General features: G+C 46.0%; 1 protein-coding gene across 1 annotated transcript in view; it reads right to left on the bottom strand.

Moving 5' to 3' along the window:
- Window positions 1–13206, bottom strand: part of LIMK2 (LIM domain kinase 2) — a 43657-nt gene that overhangs the window by 10756 nt on the left and 19695 nt on the right. The window contains 7 exon segments of the mRNA XM_033174502.1: window positions 821–1017; window positions 2874–2979; window positions 5860–6048; window positions 6181–6290; window positions 9497–9567; window positions 9570–9605; window positions 9608–9630. Coding sequence (XP_033030393.1) covers window positions 821–1017; window positions 2874–2979; window positions 5860–6048; window positions 6181–6290; window positions 9497–9567; window positions 9570–9605; window positions 9608–9630 — 732 coding nt within the window.

Genomic DNA, 13206 nt, shown 5'->3' on the forward strand with positions numbered 1-13206 from the left:
CCTTCCCTCTTTCCCAACAGCATCTGACCCTATGGTGGCCCCTCTCCCCATGGTCAAATGCCTCTGTGTCCATTGCTCTTGCACCCTTAATGAATGTTGCATTCTAGGGGATGGCGGATCATCTATGCTGTCTACTGAAGTGTCCGCTGGCTACTGTGTCTCTCCCCCTGCTTCTCCTAACACCTCATAACTTGGCTGCTCGCTTGTCTCTGACTTGTTATCTCCCTCATAGTTTGCCTGTAACTCAACACAGCCTCCCTCTTCCCTGTCAGCTACAGGAGAAAGGGGAGGGGGTGATGGCCACCATTCCTCTTCCTCTTCATCCCAGTCCCTGACATGTAACATAGTTCTCCCTCTCTTCATATGATCACCACAACAAACCCTGTGAGGTAGGTAGGACTGTGAGGCAATGACTGACCCGTGGTCACCCAGGGAGCTTCATGGTTGAGAGGGGATTCATACCCTGGTCTCCCAAGGTCCTAGTCCAACTTTTGCACTGTACTGGCTCTTAGTAGTCCTTAGTAGCAAGTAAGGCAGGAGGCAGGAATATGTTGGATACATCCATTAGAGTATCAGGCCTTCCCCAAAATGGAATATTCCAGATGTTTTGGTCTACAACTCCCATCAGCTTCAGCCAGCAGAGAATGCTGCAGTTCAAAACCGCTGGAGGGTGCCAGGTTGAGAGGAGCACTGTGTTAGAGGGGTCAGTCTGAATTCTTCCAGGCCAACCTCCTGCAAAAGTGAAAAGCTATATAGCCAAAATAAAATACTAGTTGGAAGTCAGTAAAATTATGGGGGTAGCCTCCCCTGGCCTTGGTACCTGAGGGAGCGACGCCGCAGTGTTCCTTCCAGGTTCTCCTTCAGGTCCAGAGCTGATATGGGGCAGGTTGAGGAGGGCTTTTTCGTCCGTCCGGGCAGCCGGGCATCCAGACGCAGTCTGTCGAGGCGCTGAGAGACAGGGTCATGCTCGATCAACAGCTGGAGGGTTTGGCTTGTCTTGCGAATCAGGTCCTCTACCTGAGAAGCGAACCCAGGAATAAGGAAGTTGCACAATGAAGGCAAGAGAGACCTCCAAGGGAGCATCTCCAGGGGTCATTCAAACAGAAAGTTGTTGATAGCACAGACATCCTGGCATTGGTAAACTAACCTCACACAAAAACCTCAACCTTTGCCTCAATTCAACCTACAAGAGGTTTACTCGTGGGCAAATCAGGACGCAGGTTTCTGTGAATGTCCACAGTTAATTATGTAATTATTGCTGTCTCTGTACTCTGCATTTCTTCTCCTCACTGCTTACAATCCTACACCAAACCATGTGTGCATATATGCCTGCAATATGCTGATGACCCACAGCTGTACTTCTCCTTTACATCTGAAGATTTGGCAGTGGATGTGCTGGACTGTTGCCTTGCCTCATTAATGGACTGGATGAAAGCCAACAAACTGAAGCTCAATCCAAGTTAAGACTCAGGCACTGTTAGAGGGTGGTTTCCTAGAATAGATGCATTGGGTGTTGCCTGCGCCTGATAGGGTTACGCTCCCTCTGAAGTACGTAGCTTGGGAGTACTTCTGGAACCCTTGCTGTTGCTTGAGGTTCAGGTGGCCTTAGTGACATGGAGTGCCTTCCATCAGCTTCGGCTGGTGGCCTAGCTGTACCGCATTTGGACAGGGATAACCTAACTTCTGTCGTCTATGTTCGGGCAACCTCGGGTTAGATTACTGCAACACGTTATACATAGGGCTGCTCTGAAGAAAGTTTAGAAACTTCAGCTGGTGCAGAATTTGGCGGCCAGGCTGCTCGCCAGTGCAAAACAGTTTGAGCATATTATACCGATCCTGGCCTGACTACACAGGCTGCCAATTAATTCATGGGCCCAATTCAAAGTGCTGGTTTTGACCTGTAAATCCTTTAACAGCTGGAATTAGTGCAGTTACAGGAGTCACATAATACCAATTCTGCATTTTTAAGAACTTGATCTTTTGGCATGACAGCACCTACACTTCGGAACTCCCTGCCTATTGACACCAGGTAGGCGCCTTCACTCTTTTCAGCACATGCTAAAAACACTTTTGTCTAGGCAAGCCTACCCAGTTGTTTAGAAAGCTGATTTGAGTTTTAATCTGTTTTTAGTCTACTGTTAATTTAACTTTTCAAATGTCTTGAATTATTGTTAGTTCTTCTCAACAATTTTATTGCTTTATCTTTTTTGCAAATCGCTTTGTTGTTGTGTTTTACAATCAATCAGTGTATAAACGTTACAAAATAAATGAACAAACAAATAATGGACCTGACAAAGTGGCCCTCAGTCCACAAAAGCTTATTATGCCCTAATAAATTTTGTAAGGATCTTGCAGCACCTTAAAAACCTATGTTGTTCTAACTGTTGGCAGTAGCCCATATTCCAGTGAGGGGTCTTGTATTTTTGCCACATACGAAAGAGAAGGAATTGCCCACAACTCACAAATGTGAGTACTTTACTTGCGCCTTGAGATACACTGAAGACAACTGAGGGACCAGACCAAAGGCCCAGGTGGCTAAGGAAAAACAACAACACTGCCTTATACCCAAGTCAGTTTGTCCATCTATAGCGCAGAGTTGTCTACTACAGCCTTCACCAACTCCCATCAGCCATACGACACAGGGGCTGATGGGAGTTGTAGTCTAAAACACCTGGAGGGCACAAGGCTGCCGACTGGCACCTGCTCTCCAGGGTTCCCAGCAGAGATCTTTATAGCAATGCCATGGATCAATCCTGAGCCCTTCTGCATGAAAAGCATTTGCACCAGGCCAGAGCTATTCTCTTCTCCATTCTGTTCTATTTCTCAAATCACCAGGAGCAAGAAGTGAACTTAAAGAGACGTCCAGGCCATACCTCTTCTGTTTGTAGTGTGCGAATTGGGGTCCCATTGATCTCCAGGATCTTGTCTCCAGGGTGAATAGCGTTCTGGACATCAGGACTAATATGCAGACGGTTGACTCTATAAACAAAGAGGGAGGGGCATGTGACAGCAGAACTATTTTATTTTTCTGGGTCTCCAGGGAGTGACAACATGAACTGCACTACTCCAAAGACCGCAGAAGAGTGAAACTTCCATAAAAGTGCAGTAGTCGGTGTTAAAATTAACAAATAAATCACATATTATCCTTAAAATAATCGGAGTTTTGCTTATAAAACAAAAACATGACTAAGAGAAGAAAAAAAAGAGAGGTGACATTAGGAGATTGCCAGGATACATTTAGCACTCTGATGTCTTCATATCTCCATGACAATTTAAGGAAATAGAATCCTAGAACTGTAGAGCTGGAAGGGACCACAAGGGTCATCTAGTCCAACCCCAGGCAATGCTGCCTTCAGTCAACCTTGGGTGGGTTCTTGCCTGTTCTCTATTATTGGTCACATCCTCCAGTACTGGTTCCTCACAGACACACCTTCTACCTTGGACTGGTTTGCCATTACATTACCCCCCATTCTATCATAGATTCCATTTGTTCAAATTGAGAAAAAGCTTTCTGATATTCCACTGTCATAGGAAATAAGAATTTTTTCAAATTGGTGCTGAAGATTTACACTTGCTAACCATTTCGCTGTTCTTCAGGATGTGAGGGCAGTTATGTCAGTTTATATTCCTACTTCCAAAACTCTTTGTTTAAAAATATTTCTAGTGACATTTACTGGCGGATTCAGTGCCTGTAAAGAGAATCCAAAATATTTGGATAATAGTTCTGAAAGTTTTGCAACGAAAAGTTTCCTAGACTGTTTGACCTCTGTTCCTCTAAAAACATATCAGGAAACCTGTCTTTCATCAGCTGATTTCTACTACACCAGTAATTTACCACCCTGACATAATTTAGACCAGAAACCGTTTCCATGCCTGGTTCTGCTCTAATTAAATAAGCTGGGGTAATTTTTGAAACCCCTAAAATCACACACACAAACAAAATGGCTTTGAACTACCAATTTTAGTAAAATCTGCAATGCCCCAAATTTTCACAGCAAGAATTCATATCAGTCTCATTGTTGCTTTAAAAAATATTTAAAACTGGACACAATGACTCCTGAAAAGTAAGGGGAAATACCTGTGCGTCTTATGGAGCGAATGGTGGTCCCTGGAGCTGAATTGCCCAGGGGCCAAAAGCAGATTGTGCTTTTTATTTTACAAAGAGAAAAGGGAGTGTTGAAAGGACCCGCTCAGCAGCTGATCAGCAAGAGATCGGGAGAGAGATAAGAGTCCGGGCTCCCTTTCAGCCCCGCCCTCCTTTGTTGAATGTGCTGCAGAGGGAGGTTTTTTGTTTCCCCAGGACATGTGACTGGCTGATTAGATTATCTGTCTGGAAACAGTAGAAACTGCTCCCTTTCCTTAAGATTTTTTCAGAAATGTGAGTTGAACCCCATAAATATGGGGCTTTTCCTCTTTTGCTTTTCCCCCCTTTGCAAAAGGAGCTTTGCTTTCCCCCCTTTGCAAAAAAAGCTGCAAAACCTTTAGCTGATCCTCAAAAACCCCAAAAACAAAACAAAACAGGGCTTTCCCTTTTGCAAAAAAGCTGCAAAACCTTTATCTGATCCAAAAAAAGGCCTTTTGCCTTTGCAAAAACAGCTGCAAAACCTTTAGCTGATCCTATAAAAAAAAAAAACCAGGGCTTTCCCTTGGCAAAAAAGCTGCAAAACCTTTAGCTGATCCTTTAAAAAAAGGCCTTTTGCCTTTGCAAAAACAGCTGCAAAACTTTTAGCTGATCCTCAAAAAACAACAACAACAAAAGCAGGGCTTTTAGAGGAAGAAAACCAGAAAAAAAATTTTTTTCTTGTTTCCTCCTCTAAAAATGAGGTGCGCCCTATGGTCCGGTGCGTCCTATGGAGCGAAAAATACGGTACTTGTTTTACTTTATTTGTAAAGTCCAAGGTGCTGAGGCTGAGAAGGTTATGATAAGGTAACTGGGAGATTTTATCAGCTCTGGCTCTTTAGAATTAAAAAGTTACTTGTGTTTAGTTCCCCCCCTTGCTAAAAAAAAAACTTTAGATTTGACATTATTAATGACTAACCCATTTTCTGAACTGTCTTAATCTTCTCAGGCCTACTTGAGGTGTCAAAAGTAACATAAAAGGTAAAGGGACCCCTGACCATTAGGTCCAGTCGTGGCTGACTCTGGGGTTGCAGCGTTCATCTCGCGTTACTGGCCAAGGGAGCCGTCGTACAGCTTCCGGGTCATGTGGCCAGCATGACAAAGCCACTTCTGGCGAACCAGAGCAGTGCACGGAAACGCCGTTTACCTTCCTGCTGGAGCGGTACCTTTTGATGTGCTTTCAAACTGCTAGGTGGGGAGGAGCTGGGACGAGCAACGGGAGCTCACCCCATCACGGGGATTCGAACCGCCAACCTTCTGATCAGCAAGCCCTAGGCTCAGTGGTTTAACCCACAGCGCCACCCGCGTCCCTTCTCAATAAATACTGTGTATTACCAGTCTCTTAAAGCTCTGGGAACATGATAACTCCAATTGTGCAGAATCACGACGATATAAAACCAAAGTTAAAAAGAAATATATACACCCTTGAGGGAGACCTTTATATGTCAACATGGTGAAGAGGGAAAAGGAAGAACTAAAGTAATGCAAGTCTTTTGTATATGATACAATCATTCCTTTTGATCTCTCAACCAGAGTCTCTAAGAAGAACAAACAGTAAAAATGTCCATAATCAAATAGGCAATTAAACAACACAGCAATTTAATATTGTATTGTTTAACTGCATATTTTAACTACAAGCGTTTATATTGTAATGCTTGTGTGATTGGCTTTTATACTTAAACTTAGCTTAGAAGCGTGTTTTGGCATTAAGCAGTATACAAAATTGATTTATCACCCACTCTTTCACTTGGACGCTAGTGGCATAGGTTGAGCAGCCACCTTCGACAGCCACCGTGAATCCTCGCTTGCCATCAGTGGCCGCAGGCATGGAGATGAGGGTCAGTGTGTAGGGCAGCTGTTCACACAGGAACTCTGTGGACAACCTCTCAATCATCGGCGTCAGAACAATCTGGTTATGGCATTTGCCACTAAACAGAAGAGCGGAGAACGTTATGGTGGAACTGCCGGATCCCTCCCTCCCCCCCCCTCTTATTGCCTGCATTCAACCACCACCACCCCGTCCCCCACAGTTGCAGTATGGGTTTCTAACTTCCCCTTACCAGTAGAGGGCAGAGTGCTGCACCAATGCATACGTGTCGCCATCTTCAATTATCACCTTGCAGCTCATACACGCAAAGCATTCTGGGTGGTACTTGTATTCACCAGCCACCTGCAGAGAAGCGAGGTTTAAGCCCAGGTGGAGAGCAGACAAAGGCAAAGCAACAAAGGTGCTTTCAGACCCAGAGAAGTCAAGAGAGAAATCTCAACCGTCCATTAGCCACATCAACCCTTTCCCTGAAACCGGATGGCACACCGCAGGGTCAAACTAAGGTTTGCAACCGCTGGCCGGAGGGGCATTTTGTCGCTTCGGGTGCTCCCGGAAAAGCAGGCCTAACTTAAAAGCATGTGAGAGAGAAGCGAGGAAGAGGAGGATGTTGCAAGGAGTGTGGGTGTTACCTGTCTCGCGTGGGGGCGTAATAGTTAAACTATGGAACTCGCTCCCACAGGAGCCAATGATGGCCACCAGCCTATATAGATTTCATTAGACAAATTCATGGTGGAGAGGGCTGTCAGTGGCTTCTATGCTCTGCCTCCACAGTTGGAGATAGTAACGCTTCTGAATACCAAGTGCTGGAAGCCACAGGAAGAGAGAGGGCTCTTGTGCTCAGGTCCTGCTTGTGCGTTTCCCATTGGGGCATCTGGTTGGCTTGGATTTTACTTGTGCCATTTCAACCAGCCTGCCTGCTTAAATGTGTATAAGTTGGGATTGTACTGTAACAGCATATACAGTGGTACCTCGACTTACGATTTACTCAACATACGAATTTTTCAACTTATGAATGGACATCCGTTGGCGGTTTTAGATGGGGTTTACTCGACTTGCGAATTTTAGATGCGGTTTACTCGACTTACGAATTTTTCTGATTTTTCGTTTCCAATGCATTCCTATGGGGAAATCGCTTTTTTCGCCTTACAAATTTTTCGACCTACGAATGTGCATTCGGAACAGATTAAATTCGTAAGTCGAGGTACCACTGTACATGAATACAGTACTGTACAGGTATTTGGGGCTGCGCTTCCCTAGAATCCACTAGGGGTCTCAAAAAGCATTTTTATATGAACACAGCCTCTTGTTAGGGGAAATGAGCTGTTGGCCTGCAGAGATTCCCCTACAGCAGTTGTCTTCAACCTTTTAACTCCACCTTCAGCCCTAACATGCATTTGGGGACCTGTTTCTTAACTTTCTACAACATCTCAGATTCAGAGCTAAGTGCTGTCTAGTCTAGCAGCCCTAAAAAGCTTTAAATCAAGGCATGGAGAGTTTCGCCTGCAGTCAGAAGAAAGATACCTTCACTTTGTTCTGAATAATTTTATATATATTTAATGTACTGCATTTATAGCCCACCTTTTTCTCCATGGAGCTCAAGATGAAATCAGACTGATGCTTTAACCACTACACCATGCTGGCTCTCAGTCCCACACTTCAGTGCAGACCTCCTGCCATTTTGGACTACAGTTCTCATCAGCTCCTGCATCATTCAGCCCAGAGACAATGTTCTACAACTCTGGCCCAATCCTGTGCACAGATATGTTCACACACACACAGGTGAGTGTGAATGACAGGAAGTGTGTCCTTTCTGCCAGCAATGGATGATGCAGAACCAGCATACTGCAGTGCTGGTTAGAGGGTCAGAGTGGTACCTGGGAGACCAGGGTTCAAATCTCCACTCAACCATGAAGCTCAGGGTGACCTTGGGCCAGTCACTATTTCCCTCACAGGGTTGTTGGGTAGAGGAAATGAGGAGCGGAAGAACCATATACATCACTTTGTGGGAAGATAGAAACATAGAATTGTAGACTTGGAAGGGACTCCAAGGGTCATCTAGTCCAACCTCCTGCAATGAAGAAATCTCAGCTAAAGCATCCACGGCAGATGGGAAGTAAGTGTAAATAAATAAAATGACCATATCACAGGACATAGGAAGCTGTTTAGACCGATTCAGATTCTTGGCCCATCTAGCTCAGTATTGTCTACGCTGACAGGCAGCATCTTTCCAGGGTTTCAGGTAAGGGACGTTCCCAGCTGTACCTAGAGATGCTGCTGGGGATTGAACCTGGGACCCTCTGCATGCAAAGCAGGGTCTCTACCACTGAGCCATGGTTTTCCCCCGGAAGTACCATGTACATCACCACAATTGTGTTCCTTGGACGACGAGTGGGATATACAGGTGAAACTGAAAAATTAGAATATCGTGGAGAGGTTCATTTCTTTCAGTAATTCAACTTGAAAGGTGAAACTAATATATGAGATAGACTCATGACATGCAAAGCGAGATATGTCAAGCCTTTATTTGTTATAATTGTGATGATTATGGCGTACAGCTGATGAACCCCAAATTAACAATTTCAACTTTGGGGTTTTCATCAGCTGTATGCCATAATCATCACAATTATAACAAATAAAGGCTTGACATATCTCACTTTGTATGTCATGAGTCCATCTCATATATTAAACTCCACTAGCTAATGAAAACAATTGCTTACATAAATGGACTTTTCCACGATATTCTAATTTTTCGAGTTTCACCTGTAAATGCAATAGCAGTAACAGTACTGTTTGGAAGCAAAAAGCATGCTCCTTTTGGTTTTTTGCAAAAGGATTCAACTCCCACTGAAAAAATCTTCCATTTGCCAAACCTGTTGAGAGGTTCAATATCATATTACAAAGACGGGAGCCTGAGTCCCAAGAACAAAGGCAAAGTGCCTTATGGCATGCACAGCTTGGAGGGCCAACAGGAACCAAAACATTTCAAAACAAAGCTGATCCTCCTCCTGCCAGGCCCTTCCCAGAAGACACACTTTGTGGGGGGCGGGGGTGGAGGGGAATACAGCCTGATGTCATCATTAGGGCTTTGTATCCTAACCTTGCTCAGTCACTGAATTACAGAGTTGGAAGGGCCTCCAAGGGTCATCTAGTCCAATCCCCAGCATTACAGGAATCACAGTTAAGGAATCCCTGACAGATGGTCATCCAACCGAAAACCTCCAATGAAGGAAAGCCCACCGTGTTCCGAGGTAGTCCGTTCTGCTGTGGAACAGCTGTTCTAGTCAGCAAGTCTCCCTAATGTTTAGTTGGAATCTCCTTTCTTGTAATTTTAATCCACTGGTTTGGGGTCCTACCCTCTGAAGCAGCAGGAAACCAACACAGAGTAACCAGTGGAGATTTGCAGTGGCTTCAGATGCTGAGTTTTCCCCATCCTGCATCATCATCATCAATTTGTATAGCGCTCTATACCCACAGGTCTCAGGGTTGTTCACAACATAAAATTCTGGGGATACTCAGAATGGGAAGCAGAAACAATGCCAAATCCTTACCATGACTGGCCCAGTCATCAGCAGAGAGCAGCCGTGGCAAGACTCGCCAAATTTCCTCCAGTAGTCTTGTGGCAGTAGAGTTTCCCATCCTTTTCGTAGTACCAGTTGTGAGGAGGTCCTGGCACTCGGAGCAACTAGGAGGCAAAACAAAGGATGGGAGGTAAGACCTTCACCTGCCAACCTGCAATGTTATGGAGTAAAGGGAAGTCCCTTTGGGGTGCTCTATGTCAGGCATGTCCAAAGGTCCGTTTCAGGAGCCTAATCCGGCCCACCAGTTGGCTTAACCCAACCCCTGTGGCATTTATTTCGTGGGGTAAAATCCTAAAAAAATCAACAACTTCAATCGTAAAAGAAGCTCAACAACTCCAACCTAGAAAAAGGTCAACAACTTTGGTCACTTCATCAAATCTGGCCCTCTTTGAAAAAAGTTTGGAGACCACTGCTCTATGTAGTAAGCAATGAATAAATCCAGTAAATCATACTAAGTGGCATTCACCTTGCCCAGAGCAGACCCACTGAAATTAATGAGCCTGTGATTAAGTTCAGTGGGTCTACTCTTATCAGGGCCACACTTAATACCAACTAATGATAATACCAGTAAGAATAAGGGCGGCCACTGCATGACATATATCTGTTTTTAAACCTAACATAATAGCTAAACTTTGCAATAACTCTACCAACTTTCCATTTTTTGGTAAGACTTCCCTTTTCTCTATACACTAATACACTACTCAGCGCAGAAATAAAAAGCCTGGAAGGAAGCCAGAAGAACCTGGTTTTAAGTCTCCGGACCCAACCAGGGAGCTCTGGCTGTTTTGGACTACAACTCCCACGAGCCCAATGCCAGCATAACCATAAGATGCTGGGGCAGATGGGAAGAGTTGCTCAGACCTGTGGAACACTGGGGCTGGAGGATGTTGTAGTCCAGAATGGCTGGAGGGCACCAGGATGTACAAAGGCTGTCCCAAAAGGGATCTGCAGATGGGTGGATGAATAGAAGGCACCCCTCTGAGGCCCGCAAGAAAGCAGTGTGGAGAAGGAAGCCTGAATGCTGAGGTGGTGGTCATCCAGGACAAGAGGACGGCTCTGACCCTCCCACTGCAAAACTCATGATCCTTTGACCATTATGAACATAGCACCAATCCCAGGTGACCATGCACACAGAACCAATGTCCCTAGCCCACAGGGCCAGGAGGCAGGTCAGAGTATAACTATCTGCCCAGTGATTTGTAATGCTATTCCTAAGGCAGGTGCATGTCTCTCTCCAACAATGGACACGACACCACCATGCTCTGCATATCACCATCTCCCAGGTGCACAGCCTGAACTACTCTCCTGAAAACCCTCCAAGTCCTTCTCACAGGAGAGAGCAAGCCTTTGCCCATCTGTTTTGGGACAACTGCTTCGAACTGTGTTTCATTTTCTGGTGGTGCAAGGAGAGGGGATCCCAAATGATGACCGGGCTGTTGAACACTTAGCATATATGAAAATAAAGCAGTTTTTCACACCTGTGGAATTTAGTCCGCAAGACGTAGAAATGGACAGCCTCTGAGATGGCTTTGAAAGAGGGCTAGACAAATTTCATGGAGAAGGATGCCTGTAGCCAGCAGCCACAATGGTTATACGCGATGTTCACTGCTGGAGGCAGCATGTCTCTGAATACTAGTTGCCAGAAGCTACAGGAGAGGAGCTTGCTGCTTTACTCAGGTCCTGCTTGGAGGCTTCCCACTGTGGCATCTGGGTGACTGCTGTGCGGACAGAGGCACCCTTGACCTAATCAAACACTCTTCTTACGGAACCTCCAGGGCTAGAGGAAGTCCATCTAGATTCCTAGGTTCTTGGGGGTATTTGGTCACTTTGAGAAGGAGATGGTGGACTATAGGGCTTCCTTTGGCCTGATTCTCCCAGGGGAGGAGGAGGAGGAGTAGTTTGGATTTGATATCCCGCTTTTCACTACCCGAAGGAGTCTCAAAGCGGCTAACATTCTCCTTTCCCTTCCTCCCCCACAACAAACACTCTGTGAGGTGAGTGGGGCTGAGAGACTTCAAAGAAGTGTGACTAGCCCAAGGTCACCCAGCAGCTGCATGTGGAGGAGTGGAGACATGAATCGGGTTCCCCAGATTACGAGTCTACCGCTCTTAACCATACACCACACTGGCCACTGCTTATGGTCTTAAAGCAGCCTCCCCCAGGCTGAATAAGGAAAGGAGTGCTTAGCTAATTACTAAGGTGTTTTTATACATAAGCCAGTGGGCCCTGCCCAACTTTTACCCAGATAAGCGAGCTAACCCTACTATAGAAATGCCTCCTCCTCAGCATGCAGCTGCGTGCCTGGAAGCATCAAATCTTGCCTCTCCTTCAGCTTCTAGCCTGTAACTTAAGTTGATAAGATTGACCTGGCAAGTGGGACCAATGAGCAAGGAGGTGCCTATCTGTACAGCAGCAAAAAGCATTTGGAATTGTTAAATAGCAGAGGATAGATTTTGTGCCCGTCACTCTGAGAGAGGCAAGGTGCTCTCTACTCTTGGCTCTGCACCAGATAAAACAACAGCAAGACTTGGGGAAAGAGAGAAAGCAAGTATTTAAGATTCCCACTGGCCTGGGTGGTTTGTCCAAAATACATGCTCGTCAGCATGCAGAAAACCCTGGCAGAAATTCCAAGATTAGCTACAGGTTCAGATGCTGGACCTCTGGGCAAGGTCTTGTTTGGGGTGACGCACATGCCATTAGTCACATTCCAAGTAGGAACACGCTTCCTGCAATGACCAGGCAACCATAAACTCTGCTCATCCCTCCACCCCACCCTCCTCCCCTTCCTTAGAACAGGGGAAAGCAGCTGACTAGCTGGTGCTAGAGGTCTGGGTCAGCCATCCCAAACCTAGTGCCACTAGCCCCAGTCAGCAAGGTCACGTGGGACAACTACTTCCACCAACCCCAGTTAGCCAGGCTGAACAGGTGCTTTTTTCAGTACGTGCATTGAATTTCTATCTGAAGAGAGAGTTTTGACTAGCCCTGTCGTTCAGGGCTCTCCTACCACTTGTGGGCTCCAACAGGGCCACTATGGCCGCTGGTGCTTGCTGTAGCACCGGGTGCCGAGCAGCCTCCTGAAGGTGCTTCAAGTTCTCCTCCACACTGATGCTGGTACCCTGGTTGTCACCATATTCCTCTTGGCTGCAGAGCACCCTGGGGGTTGTAGTCCAGGTCTGGCTGCTCAGCCTTTGCCCATCCTAAGTGCCATTCAGATGGTTCAGACTACAACTCCCATCAGCCCCACCATAATACGGTTGTGCTGGCTTGGGCTGATGGGAACTGTAGCCCGAAACATCTTGAGGGCACCAGGTTGGGGAAGGCTGCTCAGGACACTGGAAACCAAAGGAGGAGTTTCGGAGTGGCTCTCATCCACTAAGCAAAATTCTAGGCATTGCAATCTGCTTTGCCAAAGCTGGTTATCCTTCTGTGTTGCTTTATCTACAGAGGCTGCACGTTAGGAAGCTGAGGAAAGTTGAAAGAGGGCTGTTGCTGCAACACAATTCTGGGGGAAAGGTGAGGGGCTGAGGTGTGTTAAGAAAACCCGTCCCTTGCGACGTCACGGTAAACAAATCCAGGCAGGGCAAATTCACAGAGGAAGTCCGCCCAGGCCTGCAGAAGCCCCATGCACATTCCCAAGGCTGCTTCAGAATGTGAGTGAAATTCCGGCTCAGAAATAACAA

The sequence above is a fragment of the Lacerta agilis genome, chromosome 17 (assembly GCF_009819535.1).
Source record: "Lacerta agilis isolate rLacAgi1 chromosome 17, rLacAgi1.pri, whole genome shotgun sequence".
Classification (NCBI taxonomy): Eukaryota; Metazoa; Chordata; class Lepidosauria; order Squamata; family Lacertidae; genus Lacerta; species Lacerta agilis.